Raw genomic sequence first — 26614 nt, forward strand, 5'->3', positions numbered from 1 at the left:
AGGATTGGTGAATGCTCCCCTTTCTGTCCATGAAAATCCTTCTCTGGATCCAGCCCAGTGTTTATAGTGCATTTCTAAGTTTTACGTTTAATATCTTAGCTGGTAAATTGCTTGGCTACCTAAATGCAAAGTTAAAAGTATGTGGCTTTTTTTTGTTTTGTAGTTTCACCAGTGATAATTAAAGAATGGGCTGCTTACAAAGGAAAGTCTCCCCAAACTCCTGAGTTGGTAGAAGCTCTTGCATTTAGGGAATGGACTTGTCCAAATTTGAAGAAACTCTGGCTGGGGAAAGCAGTGGAGGACAAGAATCGAAGAATGAGAGCATTCTTGGCCTGTATGAGGTCAGACACACCAGCAATGTTAAATCCAACTAATGTGCCCACTCACCTTATGGTGCTCTGTTGTGTATTAAGGTGAGTGTTGACTACCAAAGATCACTTGACAATTTGCCTTTTCAAAGTGAGTAGAATTCATGACTTCGCAATCACATTTATATGTTATTTTGTTGTTTCTGACAGTTTCTCACAATTGCTTTTGACATATGTAGAAGTAGTGACCTAGTTTTTCTGCACCTTCATATTGGATTGATGGCCGGTACTGCTCACAGAGCCGTGTTCTTTGTAACCACATTCTTCAATGTAGCCTTTTTTATTTTTGCTATCAAAATTACAAACCATTACATAAACCTATCTAACAAAGTCTCGTAATGAAATATACCACTGACCACTATACCAGTAAAATAGACATACTTTAGAAACAGACATACATGTGATTCAAGTGTTCTATCCTGTATAGTCCATTTAAAAGTACTGCAGAACCTCTGTCTCCTTGGGCTTAATTTCATTCCAGTATTTTATAAGAAAGGTTGCCAAACCTCAACGTTCTCTTTCACATCTCTCTTCCTTTCCCTCATCTGTCTGAATGCAGTTATCCTATTCATTAACATAATATACTGTACTTTACAGATCCATATTATTGAGCTTGGCAGTTTATCCTGTTTCCATCATTGTGCCAATGTCATGCATGCTGCTTCAAGCAAGTTCTTGATCTAACAGTGTCAGCTGTTTGGGAAAGAGATCCTAACAATGCAGTTTGGGGATCACATAATATATCTTTTCTTCCATAATGTCTTCTAAGATTTTAGATACATTAAGCCAATAAGTCTTCGCTATTGCACATTGCATCCTAATATGAAAGGGAGGATCCTGCTTTATTATTATACCTCCAGCACACTTTGGTAGGAGCCATGTCAATTCAGTGACTCTTACCTAGTGTTAAATGCCATTTGTACATTTAAAAAAAAACTTTATTAGATATAGTGCAAACATACATGTATCATCATGAAAAAACAGGCAAAGGAAAAAAGTAATAACACATATATGATAATAGGAAGGTAATTGTGCATTATTTTTTTCATTTTCCTTGCCATCTGCTCTTCCATATAGCCTTGTCTCAAGACTGTATGTACCTGCCTCTTGTAGCACTTTTATAAGAAACAACTACTAAATACGGATAGGTAGTTTTTATGCTGCTTGTGTTCAGTGGCTTCTTTTTAACAACATCATGTAGTTTTATTCATAAGCTGCCTTGAGCAGGACTCTGAATAGGTGGCATAGAAATGCCATAAGTAAATAGAAGAAAAAATCAGGCATGTATATTCATGGCATTCATCAGCTTCTAATAAAAATTGCTGTTTTATCAGTAAAGCTTGTTTTTAATCCAAAAGTTAATATTTAATGTCATTGAATGACTAGAAGTAATGTACCAATATGATTGTATTGGTAGTAACGTTATACTGACTCAGAGCATCACGAAACTGGAAAGTTGCTTTGAGATTTTCAATTAAACACAAAACATAATCAAACCAGAACCTTGCAATTAACATTCCTCTAAAGAGTGGGCAATGTAGTACTGTAGCCTTTAGTGGCCAAAAAAGCTTCAGTCCCTTAAAAACCAATGTGTCCTTACTCAATTTTAGCCAATTAAAGAAAAGGGGGAAAGTAAATAAGTGTGCCTATAACTCACAAACCCACAGGTTTTAAAAGAGAGGTGCAACCCAGTTTATGTACAAGGTAGAATCTAGTATTCAGTTTCTTTGGTGATTCAGGTTTTACTTGGTGTCCTCAGCGTAGGTTGTTTCAACTTTTCATGTTATACCCTTTTGCTTAAGATAAATCTGCGTTAACTTTGAGCATTAACTCAAGAAGTATAAGAAAAAGGGGTGTGTTGCTCTTTGAGTTACGTGGAGCTATGTGACTAGTTTTCAATACATACAGTACTTTGAGTGCAATCCTGCTATTGTTAAAAGCACTACTAAATCCCATTGATTGGGGGGGGGGATTAAGCACTTGTTTAAATGTTCCCATACTAGTATTGGGATTTTTGTATTCAACTTTAGCTGGATTGCTCCCAAGGGAGGGTGAGTCTCATAGTAAGACATTATTGTGATATACTTGTTATATATGTAAAACATAAATATCACCTTAAAACCTTTGCTACATTGTTGAATCCAAGACATTTTGTCTTTTTAGGTATATGGTGCAATGGCCTGGGGTTCGGATACTTCGTCGCCAGGAACTTGATGCCTTCCTGGCTCAAGCTTTATCTCCAAAACTGTATGAACCTGACCAACTACAAGAACTAAAGGTGATTTTTAAACTTCAGTGGAGCATACTAATTTGGTATAGTAGCTTCATTGATATATATGGTTTCCATTCTGTGAACTAAGATACTATGCACAAAGAGTTCTTGGCTTCATCTATAGACCAGTTTTAATTAGTTAATCAAATAGTGATCTACAGTTTCTTAAGGTTAAATAAATCCGGTTCTTGCCTTCTGTTTGCTTGTAAAATAACGGTTTTCAAGCTTGCTATCCTAAAAACCCTGTGGGGTCGCCACAAGTCAGCGGCACTTTCCACTACCATCCTAAAGGATAGTACCATATCTCTTTTTGCCTGCTGAGGATAACTACAAGTCAGCCATAGGGGCAAAAGCTTTTGGAAATCTTTTTCGTTACCAGCATTTTCATCAAGTAATGGTAAATAAAGTTGGTTTCATAGAAAAAAGAGAACTTATATTTAACTTTTAACTTTCCCATTTTCAATGATAAAATGTGCCCTAAAACAGTTTTTGAAAAATGCTTTTTAAAATATGACTATGTATCAAACACACTGGACTGGGTCCAGTGCTGCTCATCTGCTCATAAAAGCAGTTCCTCTGTAAGTTAATAGAACCAGAGCATTTAATAAAATGCTTCTTAAGCATTCTTTCTCATGGTTCTTTTTACATAACTTCTGAGGATCAGTGTATAGCCTTCTCTTGTATTGTGCAGTGAGCCTATTGACTTGGTCATCACAGGTGGTAGAATCAGCAGATGTCATCCTGCGATTTCACAAGGATCATCCACTGAAACTACATGCATGTGTTGTGCTTCTGCTTTATGTTCTCCAACTACATGGGCCTTGATGTACTTATTTCTTACATTTGATGCACTGTCTTTAACTCCTTGATAGCTTAATAAACAGTTTAGCACCTCCAACACTTTCTTGTTGTGCTCAGAAATTATTAAAGGCAAATAAAAGGGAGTCAACCTTTGTAGTATCTTGGACTGTTGCAGCTTAGTTGTCACAATATTGAAGTGTGTGTTGCTGTCTTGCAGTTTTTTACCCCAAGTTTAGTTTTGTAGCATTTAATTATTACTAAACAGACAAACTCACTCTGGGAACTTGTACAAATTGCTCCTCTGCTATAAAATTCCCAAATCTACCTACATTTTTTGGGAATTTGAGTTGCTCAGTACTTATGACCCAACCAAAGTCCAGCTTGAAAACACAATCTGAATTGATGAAATTCTTAAAATACTGTAAGGACAGCATGATCAGAGTTCTTTCAGATATCACAAACGTGACTTGGTTTAGATGTTTTTCTGAACATAAAATGTATTCAGTCTAAAGCACTACTTACATGGAGTCCAACCAGTGGACCATCTAACCATTACTCACAACGGTAACTACAGAAGCTTTCCATGGTTTGGGGCAAAAATGTTTGCCTCAATAATTTTAACAGAAAATAATTAGATCTTAACCTGGGGCTTATTAAATGCATAGAATGTGTCTGAATCCTGCATTGTGACATCTCACATGGCTCACGGCCAGCTCAGCTTTCTGCCAGTCTTTGGCTCTTCCTTAGGGTGTGTATCAGTTAAATCTATTAATTGCTATGTTTAGATGGTGTTCTTCTTGAAGATGGTTGTATTTTGTTTAATAATGCTAATAAAGGTATATTTCATTTTCATAGCACTAATCAGTGGCATTAATTTTTCATGCAGCTTTTTAAAAAACATTCACTTAGCACATGTTTGGATATTTGCATACCCCCCATTTATAAAAGTGGGCCTCAGGATCATTCTCACCTTCTCCAGATTCCCTCACCATAGGGAGTGTAGTCAACCAAGACAAGAGTTCCTGCTGCTTTGCAGAATCTCCTATTACCCTGGAAAATGAAAGCTAAGGGCTATAGGGGTATTCAAATAATGGTGTTATTTATACATTTAGCCTTTCCTTTGGCCTGTATCAGGATAATAAATGAAGGAGCAGGCAATCCTGAGGTATGATCCTGATTCCCCCCCCCCCCCCCGCATCCATTCTGGGAGAGGGAAGAAACATCTAAACAGCTTGCTCTCTCATCTTTTCAGTAGTGGTCTAGAACTGAAATTCTGTTTTCCTCCATTTCTTACTTGGCATTGTACTGTGCATGTTGTAGTCCAGTACAGAGATATTAACTTCATGTACACTGGTGTTTTACAATGGGATTTAAGGGAGTGTAACTGAATTATATCTACAAGATGCAAGCATACCTGGCACATGCATGTATATGTGTGTAATTGATATGTAATATCTCAGATAAGGCTTTTTGTAGTACATGGGTTGCATTCTATCATAGTTCTACTTAACTATCCACTGTTGTGGTTTTTGTTTGTGTCCTCTCCCCCCACCCAGCCAATGAATGCCTTATGTGAGGTGAAAAGGGACTTCTGGGAAAAGAAGGGAGAATGTACTTCTGCCAGTGGAATGGTAGCAGGATATAAACCAGCATATTTCATTTCAGAACAAACATACAAATAGATGTATTTAAGCTTGGCAATTTTGTGTGATATTTACTGAAGTTTCATTTCTTTCTTAAAGATTGAAAATCTAGATCCTCGAGGGATCCAATTGTCTGCTTTGTTTATGAGTGGTGTTGACATGGCATTTTTTGCCAATGATGCTTGTGGGCAGCCAATTCCTTGGGAACACTGCTGTCCATGGATGTACTTTGATGGGAAGTTGTTTCAGACTAAGCTCATCAAAGCAAGCCGGGAGAAAGTTCCTCTCATTGACCTCTGTGATGGTCAGGTATGTTATTCCTGAAATGTGGTGGGTGTGCTATGCACACTGGAATTCTGCAGTGGCTATAAAAGTTTCAGTAACAGTACTTAGAAACAAATGTGAAAGGCAGGTAAGATATTCACAAGAGGAGTGCTTCATTTTGGAGACGTTTGAATCAACAGCTGTGTAGATGAAGTATTAAGTATGTTATGTAGATCAGTGACATACTGGATCTACAACTTCCTGCAAAGGATCCAGAATATCATATTCCGTGTGCATGTATGTGCATGCACACATTTGTGTATTTGGATTAAGGGTTTACATGCTGGTTTTTATGCATCACTCATTTTCAAGAGGACTAGTATAGATAATTTGGAAGGGATCACTGCATCTCTATTTATAGAATATAAATGTGCATATATGTCTAAGGATGATGCATATATCAGGCTATTAAGACTCTTCTATAAAGAAATGTGTGCCCTGCCTTGCGCCTTGGAATGAAGAAACGCAGTAAGTTTGCAAGTATTCTCTGAAGCAGCAGTATTCTGTCCTCTGTCTGAGAGCCAAACTCGATGTGATGGCATTCTTGTGACCTTCATGAGGATGTCACCACAACGTTAACGTGCCACGAGGGCCCAATCCTGGCACTCTCCCCCCCCCAGTCCTTTTCATATGCCAAAACAGCTGGTGGGGGGAGGTAGAGCCGTTTCAGCACTCAGCCCTCTGCACTTCAGGCCAGATCAGGATTGAGTCCTTGTGGCATTTTAAAATGGCCATGAGGACACCACCATGTCTAGTTTGACCTTGAGACTGAATTGAAAAGGTTAATGGAAAAGAAAGTCTTCTTTGTTATTTTATGAATATTCTGTGTGTTGTTAATTGGATTTGAGTGATTTTCTTTCCTATGAGTCACTTATTTGTGGTCCAGTAGCTAGCTGCTGAGGTAAGCATTATCTCATTTTAATGTTAGCATAAATAAGAAACAAACAAGAAATTTCTGTTGTATATACATGCTGTATATAGGTTCCAGAAATATTTATGCCATGTTCTTTGTAGGCTGAACAAGCTGCCAAGGTGGAAAAGATGCGTCAGAGCATCCTTGAAGGCTTAAATTTCTCCCGGCAGAACCATCCACTCCCTTTCCCACCTCCACCTGCCATGCCTTTCTATCCAGCTTCTATGTATCCTCGGCACTTTGGGCCAGTTCCACCACCTCAGGGCAGAGGCAGAGGCTTTGCTGGTATGTGTCCTTCACAGTCATGATGTACAGCCATAGATTCCACTTTGGATGAAATTCTGTTTTTATTGTTGCTTGTGTAAAACCTAATGCTGGCTAACAATCATAGGTTTGTATTGTGCCCTTCCATCTTAAAGGTTTAAGTCAGACATAACACAGAACTGTCTGCCGTAGGAACCTGGGCATATATATTAAAAATGAAGTGGTTAACAGGCATATCATGTATGGCCATGTATAATGTCTGCAAACATTGTCATAAAGCATACGTTGGAAGGTTACTGTAGCCTGGGGGGAGGGGGCTCTACTATAACCAGCGGTATGTCTGAGATACAAAAATCCTGAAAAATGTTTTTAAGGTGAAAGAGGAATTAAGAATAAAAAGAAATTGATTATGGTTAGATTTTTAAATATAGTTTTGTGCATCTTCATTGGGAAATAACTCTTTTTTATTCTTTTCCCCCGGACTATAATAAACTCCTGTATGTGTGTGTATATTGAGCAAGGCTGTTAATTATAGGATGTTTGGTCATTAATTCATAGGGGCGCCATAAGTGAGAAGTGACTTGACAACACTTAACACACACACACACACATTGTATATTCATCCTTTTCTAAATGCACTGTTCAGATAGTGTGGAGGCAGGTTAAATTTGGTAAAATAGAGTTATGGCTCAAAAATTACTGATATAATCACATTAAACATTGTGTAATAGAAAGGTTAAGATTACTTAGTAGTTCAAGTACATACAAGCCAAAGTTTCATAGTAGTGATCAAGATATCTCTACTGGTTCTGTAATAGTTCCTGTACAGTTGCATAATCCCAACTGTGTTGCCTTAGGTTTCAAGGAACTGGTCACAAAGGCCAAGTCAACAGGGTATGTTTTACAGTGGATGGAAATTCTCTGTGTCTCCCCCACACACACACACAATTTTGACCAGTTTTTTCTCCCCCCCCCTGCAGGAGTTTATGGCTTTGGAGGCTCTTATGGGGAAACAGTAGCAACAGGGGCTTATCGGGCCTTCCGTATGGCTGCTGCAGGAGGACACCCTGGAGCTTTCTCCGGCAATGACAGCAACAGGACTAGCAAGTTTCAGGGCGGTAATTATACCAAACTTTTTATTGAAGCTTAAAGTGACGGTGTCCCACCAAAGAGCAGGAACTTTTACATTACAGTTGTTTACATCTCACTTTCTGTGTGACCAACGCCCGTGATTACTGTCACATTCATTCATTAACTGTTGCTATTCTTCTAGGTTTTCTCAGTACTGATGACAAACTATCATTGTCACTTGTCTGCCTGTGAGATGAAAATAAGATGGCTCATACGTATTTTAAATGCTGATATTAAATTTCTATGTTAACAGTTATTCAAAACAGCCACTTTTACGAGGCTCAGTAGCAGTGGAGGCTTCTCTTGTTTTTAATTTAGTGAACAATCCTCAGAAAAAATACTAACTATGACAAATATTTATTGTTGCTCCTGTTGCACTCTTTCTTAGTGCATCATGCTCCATTTTTCAGGAAGGGGACATGTACTTTTAAAAAATATTTTCCCAGTTTCCTCCTTTTTAAAAGCAGGACAAGAAATCCCTGAATTTTAATTACTTCCAACACATTTTTTTCACAGAGTCTAATGTATAAGTTTTAGCTACTTACTATAAGTTCTGGCTCTCAGTACCCTAATAAAGCAGCCAGTATTACTAAAGGTGAAAGACAAGTTATAGAGATTAATCAGTTTCCATGATTTCTTATTCCGTAGTAATAGAGTACTAACCTTGTGACCAGCAGAATGAACTTCCTTCGTCAGATTGTGCAAACAGCAGGTTATACTTCCTTTAAATAATAAAAAAAGAAAGTAGTCCTGCTTCTTCCCATCTTAATGCTTTAATTGCTATTAAATTAGTCATACTTTGCTAATGTTTATTATCTAGGTTACTGAAAATATCTGGTATGACCTGAGGTAGCATTATTCTGTAAACAGTCAAACATCCATCCAGATTTTGAATGAATTGATAATACCCTCTGAGATGCAAAGGTAATGAAGACCTTTGTTTTTATGAGGTCTGAAAGGTAATAATAGTATTCTCCCTTCTATTTTAGGAATGTGAATTGTGAGTTGCCAGCAGCTGAACATAAGTTAGTTGTTTTTAATCTGATACCTTGAACTATAGTAGTAAATCTAAAGTAGTTCAGTTTAGAACAAGTATAAGAACATAAGCAGAGCCTGCTGGATCAGACCAGTTGTCCTAGAGAGCCAGCAAACGAAGGCATAAGTGTCTTTCTCTGATGTTGCCTCCTAGCAATAGTAGTCAAGTTTTACTGCCTCTATGTTTGGAGGTTCCCTTCAGTCATTGTGGCTAGTAGTCTCTTCAATCATTCACATACAAGGTACATTTAGGTTCATTAATAATTTTGAGTGTGTGTGCCATTTTTAGGGGGTTATCTTACATTCAGGGTTATCTTCCTTTCAAGTAAATGTGGTATTTTCTTTGCCCAGAAGCTGTTTCTCAATTACTTCATTGGGTAGCCCCGAGTTCCAGTATTATGGGATAGGGGGACGCTCCAATTTCTACACCGCTTGCATAATTTTGTAAACCCCTATCATGTCTCCCCTTAGTTGTCTTTTTCTAGACTGAGAAGTCCCAGGTTCACCAGCCTTTCCTCTTAGGAAAGGTGCTCCAACCCCCTAGTCATCTTGGGCTGCAGTCACACACACTAAATAATCCACTTTCAATTGACTTTTCAGTGCTCTTTCCAACTGGATTTGACTGTGTGAACTGGCAAAATCCAGTTGGTAAGTGGATTGAAAGTGGATTATTTAGTCTGTGTGACCATAGCCTTGGTTGCCCTTCTCTGTACTTTTTCCAGCTCTGCAGTTTCCTTTTTGAGGTACAGTAATCAGAACTGCACGCAGTGTTCCAGATGATGCCTCACAGATGCTTTATACAAGAGTGCTGCGATATTAGCCATTTTCTTTTCAATCTCTTTTCAATGTCTTTTGTTGACTTGTATTGAAGAAACATAAAATCCACATTTAGCTATTGTTCCTTCCTGATTTGGATTGCACTCTAGCACCCAGTTGTAAACACAGTCCCAGTGAACTTTAACCATGCCATCATAACCTGGTAGCACTTCAGTCTATTCTCCCAGTGATCTCAATGGGCATTAACCCTGAACAAATCAAAGCATTATGATAAATTATGGGCTAATTACCACAAGATCAAGTTATTTGTAATTAGAGGAATTTTGACATGAAATCCAGTAAAGAATATTCATTACCTAAATGCACCATGAAAACCTAGGCTTCCAGAAGGGAGCCTATCTTGTAGTGAAAATAACAGCCATAAGTTCCATCCAATTGCAGCCTAAGGAACAATGTTTCTGTTTTTCTTTTCTTTTAGGAGTCCAACCTATTCCTTCTCAGGGAGGGAAACTTGAGATAGCTGGCACTGTGGTCGGCCACTGGGCTGGAAGCAGACGTGGCCGAGGAGGGAGGGGGCCGTTTCCTCTTCAAGTGGTTTCTGTTGGAGGACCAACAAGAGGGTAGGTGGAACTCAGATCTTGTATTTTAATATTTGTTAAAAGTTAACCTTGAATACGGGAGAAGGATTTGGCAGCTGGGGTTTGCTAGTCAGATTTTTCAGTGTTTAGATTTCCTGTCTCTCCCCTTCTCAGTTGAAGAGAACTGGGAAAGCAAGGGAGACAGAAAGCTTCTTCAGTAACATATACTCTGATGTTAAGTTATTCTATAGGGATGTGGTTCACCGGTCTAAAATGCTTTTCTAAAGCATGTTGTAACTGAATGTTGTTTGTAAGTTGACAGAACAGAAGGTTACAGTTTTCATTGTATGTACCTGTAGACGTGCAATCCATAGCATGTGGCCATGTATAATGAGACTTAATGAGAGTTGTGTGCAGTTGCCATTAGTCTTCCCCCCCCCCCCTTGCAATGCACTTGCAAGAGGTGGGACTGCTTGCGGTTACTTTAGTTATCTGAACATGTCATAGGTCAACCTCAGCAAAGTACAAATATATTATAATTGGTAAGAATGAGCATTTGAAAAATTAGCTTTGGTAAGAGAAAATAAGCAATATTTATGATTGTTAAATTTACAGTTAATACTGCATTTATGCAGTATATTACACAAGCAATTTTTAAAACTGATTCTGTTTTTTAGAACTTTAGTCCTATTTAAAGTATTTGGTCTCATATAGGATTATTTTGACTCCAGTGTGAAATTTTTATAGTTTATTTCAAAGCAGAAGAAGTAAGTTGCAGAAATGTTCTTATGGGTAAACAGTTCACATTACAAAATCAGATATATGTTTAAGAAGTTATGAAAACAAAGAGAACCAAGTAGTGCACTGTCAGAACAAGATTGTACTGAGTGTGCAAAAAAAGTGCTGAGCATGAATGCCAAAAGTGTATCAATGTTTTGTTTTTTTTAATTATTATTAGGCGTCCTAGAGGAGTTATTTCCACTCCAGTGATAAGAACATTTGGAAGAGGGGGAAGATACTACGGGAGAGCTTATAAGAACCAGGGAACAATTCAGGTACTGGGAAAATGTCATTTATTAAACAAAAGGCCACCTGAAGATGCTAACATGAGTTCAGATGTTCCTGGTGCATACCCTACATATGCATATACCTACTGAGGTGTATATGGGAGAAGAGGGAGAGAATGAAAGGGTTGTGGAACTGAATTACGGTGGCTCATCATCTTGCTTGGTTTTACTCACCCTTTACCCCCAAAAAACTGTTTTCAAAAACTTTAAAAAGAACTTTTGTTTTTGAATTATTTATTTTAAAATAAGGTTTACAGATCTCAATTTTCAGTCAAGCAGCTTATAAACAAATTACTATATCATGTGTGCAATTCAGTGAGACAAAAGTTGACCATCAGTACTTACCAAATAATTACTTAACCAGGATAGACTCTCAAATCCATTAGCTCTCTAAATCATCCTAAACATAGCACAATTATTCTTCCCTAGCCATGAAAACAAACATTACCATTACAATAATTCATAAAAACTAAAAGGCAAATGTTATCATGGACTGTCTCTTTCCAGAACATGATGAATTTAAATCCCCCCCCCCCCAAAAAAAAGATCTGCCTTGATTCTGCAGAGCTGGCAGTGGCAGAGACCAGGAGCCGCTCCAGGCTTGGCCGCGGTGGACCCGGCCTGGATTTGCTCCCAGACATTGCCACTAATGCAGCCGGGCTTAAAGGTGGGGTTGCGGGGCCTGGAGCCATGCCAGGCTTGGTGATAGGGGGGTGGGATTTCCCCCATGAGTCTCTGTCGTGATACACTTACAATAGTAAGACTGGCCTTAGATGAGTTTGATCTGAGGTGTCAGTACAGTGACAGTCAGCATGTGACAGTAGTGGGCATGTGACTGCAAGGAGGCTGGCCAGAACTGGATTGAGGCAGTGCAACCTGGCACTAAGTGTATTGCTAGGAGGTTGCATCAGCCATGAGCTGATTGGCCAGCAGGTGTATAAATGTACAGCTTGTACAGTATCTTTTTCCTTCTCAATGTATCAGTTGCAGCGGAGCACTTTGACGCACAGAACTGTATATAGGTGGTGACTGGGTGAGAATAAACTCACAGTGGTTGCACCTAAGTTCCTGACTCCATTCATTCTGTGGGTACTCTATCTCCCTTGGGCACTAACGTGCCAGCCAGCATTCCGCGCGGACCGCGACAGTCTCATGGGTCCCAACCTGTCCTTATATATCCTCTTAATTTTGTCAGAAGTTAAAATACTACCTTTAAGAAATTTCCCGTCATATTTACTGAATGTACAAAAACTTTTAAATCTTGGAAGTTCCTCTCTAGCTCAAAACTTCATCTCTACCATTCATAGTGAAAAGCCTAGCTAGTAGATTGTTCTGTTATGCTTATGTGTTTAAAACTTTTTCTCTCCTGTTGCCTGTTCCCCACCCCCATATCTTATAAACAGGGCAAACCTCCTTATGCTGCTTCAGCAGAAGAAGTGGCCAAAGAACTTAAGTCAAAATCAGAGGAATCAAAGTCCTCTATTATGTCTTCAGAAGGATCCCTGGCTGAAAATGGAGTAGTGAATGAGGAGAAACCAGCTTCCCAAATGAATGGGAATACAGCAGACGTCAGGGCTTCCAACCAGTCTGAAAGTGCCTTGAGTAATGACTCTAAAATGTGCAATACTAATCCTCACTTAAATGCACTAAATGCAGACAGTGTTTGCCATAAAGATGATGCTCTTGAGGCCACTGTCTTAAAAAAAGAAGAGTAAACTTATTTTTTATAGAGGGTGAAGGATGTTGGAAGGGTCAGGATTACAAATATCTGGGAAGAAAGAGAGCCTACAGTTACGTACATTTTTTCCTTTCCGTAAGAGAAAAATGAGGACATTGGAAATTTGGATCCCTCTTGGATGTCAGAGATTTAAAGAACACATTTTTAGTTTTAACCAGTTGTAGTCAATGCTACAATACAACAAAAATGAAAGAGAATGAAGAGCATTTGACTCCCTCACTTAAAATGAAGTATACACAAAGTTTAAACTGGTTATGACAAAAGCGTGTAGTTTTTGTTTCTTGAAATATATTAAAAAACACAAATTTTGGCAGTCTTTCAGTATATATAGCTTAAAATATAATTTTTAGTACTTGGCACCATATGTATGCCATTATATTTGATTTTGCATTACTGTGTCACAAAGCTTTAAGGCTTTGATTTCATGATTATGGGGGGAAAGGCACAACCACAGTTCTTTCTTTTCTTAGATTTCATCACTGTTGATGTGGTTCTTTTTATGTTTAAAATGTGCAAAACTATCAAAATAAAAATAGAGAGTAATACTGAAGTTCTGATGATTTTAAATATACATCATACATTCTTTACAAGCAAGTTAAAATGGATTTAACTTGAAAATCATAGAAGATGCAAATGACCTTTTCAAAACAAACACAATGTGTTCTGATACTTTTTGTGACTAATACCATGCATCCGTGATCAATGAACTATGTGGTTTTGAATCAGACGTAGACCATTAGTACTACTATTTGAGCTAAACTTCTGCATGGTTCATAATTTTTAAAGTGTGTAGTTAATATTATGCATGTTATTGTCCTTTCTTCCATTCTTACAAGTACTGTGCCCATTTGCAAAACAAAAAAAAGCTAATAATCAGTAATAGTCCTATAAAAGATGTTAACTATGTTTAGTCATTGACTGATCTTGCTCTAACCTTAAAATTTTGTGATTATTGACCTCTGTTGCATTTATTCTAAAACAAAAAAAATTATCTAGCCGTTTTGAATATCAACGTTACCCTGGTGTACTCATTGCTGTATGCATTATTGTTCTCTGTTGCTGTTTTATGCCTTCATATTAGCAAATATGAAACTCTGTGGAAAAACAAAAAAAAAGCTTTGATCTTCAAGAGATACCCCCCTTCTGTAGCAGGAAACAAATGGCTTGTTCTTGAGAACTTTCCCATCAAGAATTTAGTATAAGCAAATATACCTGTATCATTTTGATGTTTTGTTAGTGTTTCCAGACTTAATGTACTTCAAAATCAGAATCATTTCTTTATATTCGTTTTCATATAATTCTCCTGATGCTCTTCATCACACATTAGTGATCAGAAATGAGGTGTAATTCCCCATTCCCTGCCCGCAAGAGCTAAGTAGGTATCTTAATGTAAGTTGAAGGGAGTTCTGCCCCAGCTCATGGATTGTGCAAGAATGAACTACTGTTGGGTTTGATTGGTTGTCGATGGATTGTGGTGTGGTGTATTTGAAGGCTATTGAATGCAACTTACAATGCTTAATAAAAATCTTTATTCTTTTAGTATAAAATACTGTATGGCTTCTTAATTTTAATGATTGTTTTGGTTAGAAGACTTCATCAGGATTCTAGGTTCAACAGAAATGTATAAATTATGTCTTTCACCTACTTTCAAGACACTATGATGATCCTTGAAATGTTGTGAAGTGTAACATAATTTGATATAGACTCTGCTGCTCCATGTCAGCACCCTAATTTTTTCCATATAGTAACATATTTTGACACTGCACTTCCTCTATTCTTGCTCCACAGTAGCTGTTGCTAAAACAGGTAGGAAAATCCATAACAATGGCAGGACACGTGATTTTGCTGTATACATAGAGTGGAGTAACTTAATATGGATGTCATTTCTATTTATTTTTATTGGTTTATTTATAATTTTATAGATGCATAAAAAGAATCAGATGACTAAATATACATTTTCGAGTCTAGATCCACAGTGTTTGAACCATCGGTATACTTTTGACCATCTCTTTTTGTATATATTCTCGTCTTTACCTTGCAGTACAACATTTAACCTATCCATTTCTGCTACTTCTAGAAATCTATGTACCAAACAGGGCTCTACTGGTAGCAGGAGCTCCTTTGCATATTAGGCCACACACCCCTAGTGTAGCCAATCCTCCAAGAGCTTACATTAGCCCCAGTAAGAAGAGCTCTATAAGCTCTTGGAGGATTGACTACACTAGGGTGTGTGGCCTAATATGCAAAGGAGCTCCTGCTACCAGTAGAGCCCTGGTACCAACTCTACCATAGTGGGGGCTCAGTTTTCCAACCTTTGGCTAAAAGAATTCTAGCTGTTATGATGAAAGTTATGAGATAACAATCGCTTTGAGTACAACTGTCTGGGAGGATATTCAACAAGTAAATTTCAGGCTTTAGTGGCAAGTCTATGTCCATAATTTCTTGTATTGTTGTCGAGCTCCTGGCGCCTCCTGGGGGTTTGGCCACCGGTTGCCGTGCTGCCCCGGTATGCAGGAATTGTGCTGCAGGGACCGGCCGCCCGAACGACTTCCACAAAGGAAAGGGGGGGAGAGAGAGAGAGAGAAAGATCGAGCTGAGAGAGGTCGTTCCCCCGGAGGGAGCTTTGGCTTCAGACGACGGGGTATGCAGAGAGTTTCCTCACCCTCTTGCCCGTCTTGGGTTCTGGCTGTGGTATTTCCAGCCCTCCAGCTACCGTCCTCTCTCTCACCAACTTCTCTCACTCGCAACTGCCTCGTTACAGCTGTAGCCAGCCAAGTTCCTCCTCATTAGCCAGCTACTCCCTGGTTTTTATTACTCCCTCAGCTTCCTTCTCCCTCCCCTTTCCGGCCCCTCCCCCCTGTAAAGGGTTTGACACCGAGGTTGGCGACTCCGTCCTTCCTCCCGTTGACGGAGCCGAACCTTGGCGTGCCAACCATCCTGTGGCTTCTCTGTCTGTTGCTGCCACTTGCCCTGGGGACCCCGAGGTTCCCTCGACCGGCTTCCCCGCAGCGGCTCTTGGAGTGGCCCGGGCCTGTCCCAGCGCCGCAGCTTAGCTTTGCGTCTCCTGTCACTCCTTCGGGGCCTCCTCACAGGTGCCCCAATTTCTGCTGACCTCTCCTGTCTCCGCCCCGCTGGCCCCTCGTGCGTCCGTCACTCCTCTGGGCTCCTGGTCTTCCTTGGTGCTCTCGGTGAGTTGGGGGCATGGGAGTGGTTGACTGGCGCCTGCTCCCCCTTCGTCTCCCGCTGGGTCCGGGTGCTCCCAGCCTAAACTGGGACAATTATTTTACTAATCTTGCCTCAAAATTTATATACCTTTCTACATTTCCACCACATATGATAATATGTGCCAAATTGAATGAACCAATTACTATCTGTGAGATCACTGAGGCAAATAAAAAAACTTTAAAAAAGAAAGTACCAGGACCAGATGGGCTACCATCCAAAATGTATCAGAAATTTGAAGAAGAAATAATACTACCACTAAAAGAAGTATTTCAAAACATAATAAAAACAGAAAAGCAGCCAGAAATCTGGAATCAAGCATTAATAATTCATAAACCAGGAACAGATGCAAAAGAGATTAAGAATTACAGACCGATTTCTCTGCTAAACGTAGACTATAAAATTTTTGCTAATATCGTGGCGGCCAGATTAAAAAAAGTATTAGTCCAAATCGTTCATCAAGATCAGGCAGGATTTCTTCCCAAATGTCAGCTTAAAAACAACATAAGAACTATAATCAATGTTTTAGAGTACTATGAGACACATTCAAATAAACAAATGGCATTAGTCTTTTTAGATGCAGAAAAAGCATTTGATAATGTGAACTGGGAATTTCTACATCAAAAACTTGCACTATGGGATTGCAGTTCATCCTTCCTCACAATGATCAAGACAGTTTACAAAAGACAAAATGCTAAAATAATAATAAATGGTGATATGACACAAAATATAGATATACAGAAAGGAACGAGACAAGGATGCCCGCTCTCCCCCTTATTATTTATTTTTACTCTAGAAACATTAGAGAGAATAAACAAATAAGAGGCTTGAAAATAAACGATGAGGAATTCAAACTCCAGGCTTTTGCTGATGACTTAGTTTTTTATTTTGGAAGACCCTATAACATTTATTACAAATTTGATTAAAACAATTCAAGAATATGGTCAAGTGACGGGACTTAAAATTAACTTCAAAAAGACAAATATCGTCATAAAAAGTTGCGATTCAAGACAGATACAACAAATACAAGAAGTTTCCTCGATAGAAGTGGTGAAAAAAGTTAAATATCTTGGTATTACAATAACAAACAGAAGTAGCTCTTTACTAGAAGATTACTATAAGCTTTTGAAAGATATAAAGAAAGATCTACAACTCTCCTTTATGGGCAGGATAGCAACAATTAAAATGAATATGCTACCAAGAATACTCTTTTTAGCCAAGAATTTGCCGATATTTAAAAAAATGCAATATTTTAATGATCTGAATATGGATGTCATTTTTGATAACAGCTTTTGGTTTATCATGAATTGTAGTGTCACCTGGAGTGCTATTCCAATGTGTTAATCCAGCAGGGAAGATGAAGCAAACCAAAAACATGTTTCTGTGGGGGTCAATGCCAATAAACAGGAAGAGAAATTTCTCACTCCTTTAACTACCACAGTTACTGCAGCTTTCCTAATTTGCCTTCATGGAAGATAGGATAATTTGCAAATATTATGACTTAGTGAAGTTACCACATGCTTTGCTGGCTTCACATCTGATTGTGGGAAACTTGCCTTTTTTGGAAACATCTCAAACATGCAAAGTGGTTGGGACAGAAAATACATTCAATTATTCATAAGCAGCTGCCATTACCAATGTGAGGTGTTGGCCCTGGGGATGGCAACAATTGCATGTTAACTAATCATGTGCTTGCTGGTGCTAGAGTCTCATCTTCATTGTCTAGATGACACAGCTGTTTTTTTATCTGGGCAAATAATTTACAATAGTCTGGAATTAGCCTGCCTTTGTGGGATTTTCTTAATCCTTTTTCTCTATTTTACTAGGCTATATAATTTTTTAAATAGCAAGACAAAATCAGTTGATAGTAATGGATATACTTTCTAGGCATCAATAGCAAGTTACTACTAGTCCATGTGACTGGAAAGAAATGTGATAACAGTTAGTGGCAAAGCAATTCTAATGACAGTGAAGGAACTTATGGCCCCTACGTATTACTACTCCATCCTATGTTTTAGTTCCCCTCCCAATTTTGTTTTTCTCTTGCATTTCATTTATTTAAAAAAGTCTTACATTGTTTTGAAAAATTATTAATTTGCATTCATGGTTTAATAAAAATAACTATTTTTGCTAAGTGCTGCCCTGCAGTTTAATTGGATCATGTATCTCTTAACAACAACAAATTAAAATCTAAATCTTAGTATAAATTATATAGTACAAGTGAATGCCAAGTCTGATTTCCATTTTTCTGAAAACTTTAACTTAAAATGCTGTGGTGGCTCAAGTGGTTAAGACGCTGAACTGCAGGCTGTGGAAGGTCAGTAGTTCAGCAGTTCAAGACCCGGGTGCCGCAAGATGGGGTGAGCTCCCGTCTCTAGTTCCAGCTCCTGCCAACCTAGCAGTTCGAAAGCAAGAAATTGCAAGTAGATAAATAGGGACCACTTCGGTGGGAAGGTAACAGCGTTCCGTGCGCCTTGGTGTTTAGTCATGCCGGCCACATGACCACGGAAACGTCTTCGGACAGTGCTGGCTCTTCGGCTTTGAAACGGAGATGAGCACCGCAACCCTAGAGTCGGATTCGACTGGCTTTCGAGCAAGGGAAACCTTTACCTTTACCTAACCTTTATTTTCAAAACAGCCCCACCGCAGTATATGCCACTTGTGGCTCTTTTGGACACTATTCCCCACTGTTGCATCTGTTCCATATTTCAGTAGTGAGCAAGGCCTTTTCTGTGGTAGGGCTTGTGGTTTCTACCTTGCAACAGCCACCACAGGAGGAATGGATAAGCTGCAAGCATGTCCCAAGGTGCAGGATGCCTGCCAGGGATGGAAGTAAATCTGGCTCTTCTGGGTTCCTTGCAAATGTGCTGCAGAGTGAGTATCACTGCTAGTAGTTCTGCGATGGGTGATGGGTGCTCATCAAATTTGGCCCTATCCAAACTGAGACTCAGTCGTTGGGATATAAAGATTTGTGTGCTGGTGACCATCAGGATCATTATTACCTTGGCCATAGGGCTCCTAAAGCTAGCTATCAAACTGAAAAGGCTGACTAGCGCTTTACTATATCTGTGCATTGCTTACATACATTACTAGAATGGTTTCGGAAGATTGATTTAGTTACATGGGAGATTTCCAGTGACAGAAAGTGAGGGTTCTTAAGAGCATGTGGGTTAGCAGTATGTAATGTTGCTTGATGCAGAATTATTGGGGGGTGCTACAGAAACATTGGATCTATATTCAGAGTCATAACTGTAGTCCCATTTTGCCTCAATAGCTGGCAGAGTCCCTGATGCAATATCCCTATAGCATTCTAGCTAAAGGGGTGGTGGAGGAGGAGGAGGAGAGTGGCACATGAACTGTTTTACAAGGGATTACCATACTCATTTTGAAAGCATTTCTGATCAGACCCACATTTGATAGTAGGAAATCAGCAAAACAAGAATGCCATGTGTACCGTATACTGCCTCAGTCTATTTGTACATTATGGCACCCTGGCAGGCTTTAGGCTCGGTAAATTTTTTCTGCAAGTTTTCATTGTCTTGTGTCTTTTCAGGATGTAAACTTTACTATAAGTAAAAGTTACTATTGCTTGCCCATTACAGCACATTAAATCTGCTTGCTTGTATCTCCTTCATTAGTGTTGTTGTATGAAACAAAACTGGGGTCTCATTCTTTCATCTGAATGCATTAAGGAATAAATGGGGAGGGATAGGGGCCATGATTTTTGAACAAACAAGGAATTGGGGTCTTCATTTTCTTGCCAACATTTTGCAAGTTTGGTTTAGTGGTTAGGAGCATGGACTCTGATCTGGGAGAACCGGGTTTGATTCCCCACTCCTCCACATGCAGCTGCTGGTGTGACCTTGGGTGAGTCACAAGTTCACTTTGAGCTGTTCTCTCACAAGCAGTTCTCGAAAGAGCTCCCTCAGCTCCACCTACCTCTCAGGGTGTCTGTTGTGGGGAGGGGAAGGGAAAAGAGATTGTAAGCCGCTCTGAGACTCCTTCAGGTAGTGAAGGACGGGGTATAAAACCAGTCTCCTTTTCAAAATAGCAACATATGGAATGCAGTATTGAAGTTTAGTCCAGGTTATGGTTTTGAGACAGTACTTATTATAATGTAATGGGGGGGGATGAAAAATTCTGCATAGAAATCTTGAAAAAGTAAGAAATTAAGATTACTTCAGCCATGTGTATGCTCCGAAGAAAAAAGTTACTCCCGGTGTAATTAAGCTCTGAATGAGGATGCTTAGAGAGGGAGTATGAGAATGTCACAGAACGTTCATCAAATCCAGTCTAAAACTTAGTCTCGGAGGTGTTAAAACACCAGGCATTAATGCTCTTCTTAACAGCGAGCAATCAATCTGTGGGGGTCCATCAACAATCAAGCTAGAATGTACTGCTCCACCCTTTTTATAGCACTTATAATTCTGAATTGTGTTGGCCTTTGCTGCTAAGCTCCCAGTAATGATCTTTCCTCTTTAAAGTCAATCATTTAATTGCACAGTTGTCTTCTGTCTCATCTAGAAGGTTTTAAATACAAACAGCCAGGTAATTGGTGGAATACAAGCAATGCACGAATTGAACTGGTTCTCAATTGAGCTGAGAGAATGCGTTAAAGCTGGGAAGGTTTGTAGTGTGGGTGAGAACCTGCCTACATGTGAAATGCCAGCCTGGATTAATCGCAACCTCAGATATGCAGATGATACCACTCTAATGGCAGAAAGTGAAGAGCCTCTTGCCGCTGTCAAAGAGGAGAGTGCAAACGTTGGCTTGAAACTCAACATAAAAAAACCCTAAGATTATGGCATCCGGCCCCATCACTCCTTGGCAAATAGAACGGGAAGTCATGGAAGCAGTGACAGAATTCACATTCCTGGGATCCAAGATCACTGCAGATGGTGACTGCAGCCATGAAATTAAAAGACGCCTGCTCCTTGGGAGGAAAGTGATGGCAAACCTAGACATCATAATAAAAAGTAGAGACATTACACTGCCAACAAGAGTCAGCATAGTCAAAGCAATGGTATTCCCAGTAGTAATGTACAGCTGTGAGAGTTGGCCCATAAGGAAGGCCGAGCGCTGAAGAATCAATGCTTTTGAATTATGGTGCTGGAGAAGTCCCTTGAGAGTCCCTTGGACTGCAAGGAGATCAAATCAGGCAATCCTAAAGCAAATCAACCCTGACTCTTCCCTGGAAGAACAGATACTGGTGCTGAAGCTCAAATACTTTGGCCACCAAATGAGAAGGGAGCATTCAATGGAGAAGACCCTAATGCTAGGAAAGACTAGAATCTGGGAGAGAGCTCTCTCAGCCCTACCAACCTCACAGGGTGTCTGTTGTGGGGAGGGGAAGGGAAAGGAGATGGTAAGCCACTCTGTGACTTCTTTGGTAGTGAAGGGTGGGGTATAAATCCAATCTCTTCTAATATTTCTGTTGCTGTCAAGGCACTTTCTAAGATATTTTGTCATAATTTGATGTAATGTATTTAAACATTACTTCTGGATCTAATATCACTAAGCCATAATATTTAACATATTCATGAATTTCTTTTTTGAGATGCATGCCTTCAACACTTGCTTTCAAACAAATGAAACAACCTTTTGATTTTCTATTGGGTATTGAGCCAGTTTGGTGTAGTGGTTAGGAGTGTGGACACTAATCTGGGAGAACCAGGTTTGATTCCCCACTCCTCCACATGCAGCTGCTGGTGTGATCTTGGGTCAGTTACAAGTTGTTTCAGAGCTGTTCTCTCATGAGCAGTTCTCGAAAGAGCTCTCTCAGCCCCACTTACCTCACAGGGTGTCTGTTGTGGGGAGGGGAATGGAATGGAGATTGTAAGCTGTTCTGAGACACCTTTGGGTAGTTAAGGGTGGGTTTTAAATCCAATCTTCTATAATATTCCTGAATAATTTAATATAATTTTTCTATCACATCTGAACTAGTTTCTCTGCTGTTCTCCACATACTATTCTGTTGATTTTTCTGATACAGAGATCTGGATGTTTATTTACTAAGAGGAATAAGGCCCATTGTGGAAATAAATACAACAAGCTCTAGGAAGAGGCTCTGGGTGGGTGCCCCAGCCTTGAGCACTCAGCATCAATTTGCTGTGGCAGCCTCAGCAGAGTATAATGACGTAGAGTCCACTGTTTTTTTCCAGGGAAACTAATCTCTGCCATCTGAAGAGTGGTTGTAATTTTGAGTGATCTCCAGCCCTCACCTGGAGATTGGCAGCAATGGTTCCCTAGGATGAAATGGCTGGTTTAGAGGGTGGAGTCTATGGTATTGTACCTGTCTGAGGTCCAACCTCTCCTCAAACCCCACCCTGTCCAGGCTCCACCCCTAAAATCTCCAGGAATTTCCCAACCTGGAGTTGGCAACCCTATCTCCTTCCCAGCCAACCATCAACCTACCTTTATCTGCCCCTCTGACTTCAGCTTTTCATCTCCTCCCCCCTCCCTGCAGCCTCTACCTAGGAAAAGTACATTTTTTCTCCACAGTGAGGACCAAAGCAGCTTACGTCATTCTCCTCTACCCCTTTCAATCTGTACAACAACCCTGTGAGGGAGGTTAGGCTGAAAGTCTCTGAGTGGCCTGAAATCACCCAGCCAGCTTCCACAGCAAGAACCTGGGTCTGGCAGACCCTGCTCTGAAGCGCTAACTGCTACATTACACTGGATGTCATGGGGGGACCACCTCCATAGGGTATAATGACACAGAGCCCACCATTTTCTCCAGGGGAACGGATCTCTGCTATCTGGAGAGCAGTTGCAATTCTGACTGATCTCCAGCCCTCACCTGGCGATTGGCAACAATGGTTCCCCAGAAGGAAGAGTACAGTCTTTCTCTGCAGTGGAGACTAAAGCAGCTTACATCATTCTCTCCCCATTTTGATCTGCACAACAACCCTGTGAGGTAAGTTAGGCTGAACATTTGTGACTGGTCAAAAATCACCCACTCAGCTTCCACAGCAATAACCTAGGTCACCCCCTGAAGAAAATAACTGCTTTGGAGGGTGGACTCCATGGCATTCTATTCAGCTGAGACCTTTCCCATCTCCAAACTCTGGCTTCCATAGACTCCACCACAAAATCTTCAGGAATTTCCCAACCTGGAACTGGCAACCCTAGTCAGGACTAGCCCCAGTGAGTTCCCCATGAAGGCCAAAGTAGGCCTGGAAAGGGCCTCCTGCCTTTGCCTTTTTACTGACAGAACCAAGCTTGGTTGCCTAGCAATAGCCACTGAGAGGAAAGTGAGTCACACAGCAGTTTTGGCAGTTTATCAGGGAATGGCAGTGGGTGAGGGAGATGAGCAGACTCAGCACCCAACCATTGGCACACGAGTATTCTTGAGTGGTGTTTGATGGGCCAATGGCTGGTGAAGCGCACAGCACAGCCAATGGGAGAGCCAGAAAGTGCCAATATGCTGAGCTTTTATATTTATATTCATGTATAGTAATGTAATGAGAACTTAAAGATCAATATGTGACTTTAGTGAATCAAACCATTTTTGGCTCCAATTTCTCATATTCTGTTTAATTTTTTTTTTGCCCCAATTCCCAGCAAGTACCTTAATAAATACATGGCAAAAATAAAAACATTTAAAAAGTTGAGTCAAACTTATTGTGTGTCTTGGATATATTATAGAAAGTACTGGACCACTCCTTATACCTTGTAAATAAATACATTTACTCATGTCAAAGAGAAGTAACCATTATGTATCCCAAATGGTATTCAAACTATCTTCTTAGAAATTCTCGAAATAGAATAGAATTTCTATTTTATGGTTTAGGTCCCCTTCCTCAGCCACAAGGACATTTCTGGTCATGAACAAAGTGGGTATTCTTGTTAATTTTTCCCCACTGCAGAATCCAGCATACCACAACATGCTGTTTCATCCCATAATGTTTTCAAGTATCACTACCCTAAGGCCAGACATATGAATCAGAAGAGCTGAAGGTCATCCAACAAACTTCCACAGCAGAGTGGTGTTCAGACCTGGGTCTCCCAGATTCTACTCTCAAACTAACTGCTGCAGCACACCAGCTTTCATGGAGTGGATGCTGTTGAATAGTAGCAAGCAGCTGGGCCTGTCAGTAGTCACTGCTGGTTCTGGCATCAAAGACCTAAAAAAAAGGCCCTGCCTCTCCCCACCTGCCTTTTAGTGACAGAAACCAAGGCTTTCAAGGCTAGCAATTTTGCTCGGTTGCCTAACAGTCCCCCATAATAGCCATTGCAGAAGGCATTTATTTCTTATAGGTACAGGTGCTGCTTCTGTTATTCTGGGGATGTTCACGCCATTTTTTATTTTTTGTATTTTAGAATTTTCTGCAAACCTGTTTTTTTCAGGTCTGTAAAAAGATTATCTTGCTTGTTTATGGTTCTAGAATCCAGATTCATGTATGCACAGATGGGGCCAAATTGTGTATTTGCTATATTGATATTATAGTATCTCAAGAAACACTGTTTAGGGAAATATAGAGATATCACAGATGCTTAGATACTGTATGTAAGGCAAGCAATAAATAATTCCCAAAAATAAAATTTGCAAAATGTTAGAAATGGGTAACGCCATTCTATCAAATGCCTTTTCAGCAGTTGGAGATGCTATTATCAATATAGAAGTCATTGAATTCTGAATGTGTTGGTGAACTTCAAGGCAGCGGCATGTCGTCGTGGGTGTTCGTTCGGGTTGCTCCAGATCAACCCTGTCCTTCCTTGTCTTTCAGAAGTTCCCCAGGGTCCTCAGGACCTTTGTTGGGCTTCACCAGACCTCCTGGAGGGAGGCTGGGGGCAGGAGACTTGCTTGAATATCCCGTGAGTGGCAACGAACGAGGGTGGAGGAGAATGTTTTGATGCGGAGATAGGGAATGGAGCAAACATGGCTGCCATGAATTGCAAAGATGCGACCGCCTTTTTTAGAGAGTACCGAATTAATACAAAACATCATATGCAGAAAAACAAGGCAAACAAGGAATTAAATCTGAGTACAAACTGTTAAATCTGATGCTTAGTATTATAAAAAACCCTTGAATGACCCCCATTATTGGAAGAATGGCCGGGAAGAGAAACAAGAAGTAAAAAGCACCTAAAAGCTAGTGGGGTAAAAGGTGAAATTAAGAAAACAGCATTCGAAATGGAGGAAGAGCAAAATATACAGATTGTGCAACTAACCTGTGAACAATTAAAAAAACTTTTATGTGAGGAGATTGAACAAGCAGTTAAGACGGCATTCGAGAATCTCCGGGAGATTGGGTCCTGCTTTAAAGGGGGAGGGACGAGGAAGAGCTTTTGTTATTGCAGCAAGATATTGATAAAAAATCAGAAAGTAACCAAGAAAATTTACCACAAGATATTTTGACTCTATCTATAATAGGATGTGAGAGCCAAATTAATCAAGTGTTTATTACAAAGAAAGCAACAAGGGACGCTCTGGAGCTAGAAACAGCAAAAGGAGGCTACCAAGATTTACTACATAAAAAACTGAGCAGGAGGGCTAAACGGAAAACGGGGGGAAATATAAGAAAAAACATAAAAATGCCAAACATACCAGAGCCAAGAAAGGACAGAAAACCAATGGAAAGACATATCCTACAAACATGTTGGAAAGACAAGAGTTGAATTTGAACTTCACCTCTATTTATTTATTTATTTATTTATTTATACTTTCAATTTGTACCCCGCTCACCCCCGAAGGGCTCTGAGCGGCTTACACAGTGCATGGTGCAGAGACCTATGCAGAAACCCTCACTATGGCCGCAGTATGTCTGGGGTGGGGGGGAGCCCTACCAGGTACCCTCCCGGCTCCGATCGTTCGTTTATCCGGCGAGTGGGCGACTTCTTCCAGTTTTCTCCGGTGCGTCTTCTGCGGCCTTTACAAAGAACTAAGACATTTGGACATGGTTCTGGCAATAAGAAGCTACTGAAAAATATAAGGAAAAATAACAAAAATATCAGAGCCAAGAAAAGACAGAAACCTAATGGAATGACATTTTCTATAAGCACGGAAGTAAAAAGGCAAGAGTTAAAAATGGAATTTCACCTTTACAAGGACTTAAGACATTTAAATATGGTTCTGGCAAAAAAGAAGTTACAGAAAATCAGGAAAAGAACAACACAATATGATTTGAACTTTGGATTATTATTTTTTAATATCTGGGAGTGATGTTGAGGGGCTGGGAAACATATCAGTATTATAGGATGGTTTATTTAATTTCCATAAGGACTTTGTTAAACATTGAATGTAAGTAATTTGAGTCATACATAAATAATTACACCACTTATATTAGTTTAAATAATGTTAAGTTGCAAAATAAGAAATAATGAAATGAATTAGAATATGGTTATAATTTAAGTTGGAACCTTAGATAATGGTTTTGTTAACTGTTTATGAGTAATGATGAATAGCTGAGAAATATATTAAGGTTATATGAAGGGTGACTTAATTTTTTTATTTGAATATTGTTTAATACTGAATGAAAG

At 39.6% G+C, this 26614-nt stretch overlaps 1 protein-coding gene across 1 annotated transcript in view; it reads left to right on the forward strand.

Moving 5' to 3' along the window:
* The window catches only part of FAM120A (family with sequence similarity 120A), a 70583-nt gene extending 56165 nt beyond the window's left edge, over nt 1-14418 (forward strand). Inside the window, exons 11-18 of the mRNA XM_015421200.1 lie at nt 164-413; nt 2532-2646; nt 5184-5393; nt 6423-6606; nt 7566-7703; nt 10007-10148; nt 11065-11161; nt 12577-14418. Of these exons, the coding sequence (XP_015276686.1) occupies nt 164-413; nt 2532-2646; nt 5184-5393; nt 6423-6606; nt 7566-7703; nt 10007-10148; nt 11065-11161; nt 12577-12888 (1448 nt within the window). The 3' untranslated portion in view covers nt 12889-14418. The remainder of the gene's footprint in view (nt 1-163; nt 414-2531; nt 2647-5183; nt 5394-6422; nt 6607-7565; nt 7704-10006; nt 10149-11064; nt 11162-12576) is intronic.
* The last annotated feature ends 12196 nt before the right edge of the window (nt 14419-26614 follow it).

Source organism: Gekko japonicus, unplaced genomic scaffold, assembly GCF_001447785.1.
Source record: "Gekko japonicus isolate JY-2015 unplaced genomic scaffold, Gekko_japonicus_V1.1 scaffold149, whole genome shotgun sequence".
Lineage (NCBI taxonomy): Eukaryota > Metazoa > Chordata > Lepidosauria > Squamata > Gekkonidae > Gekko > Gekko japonicus.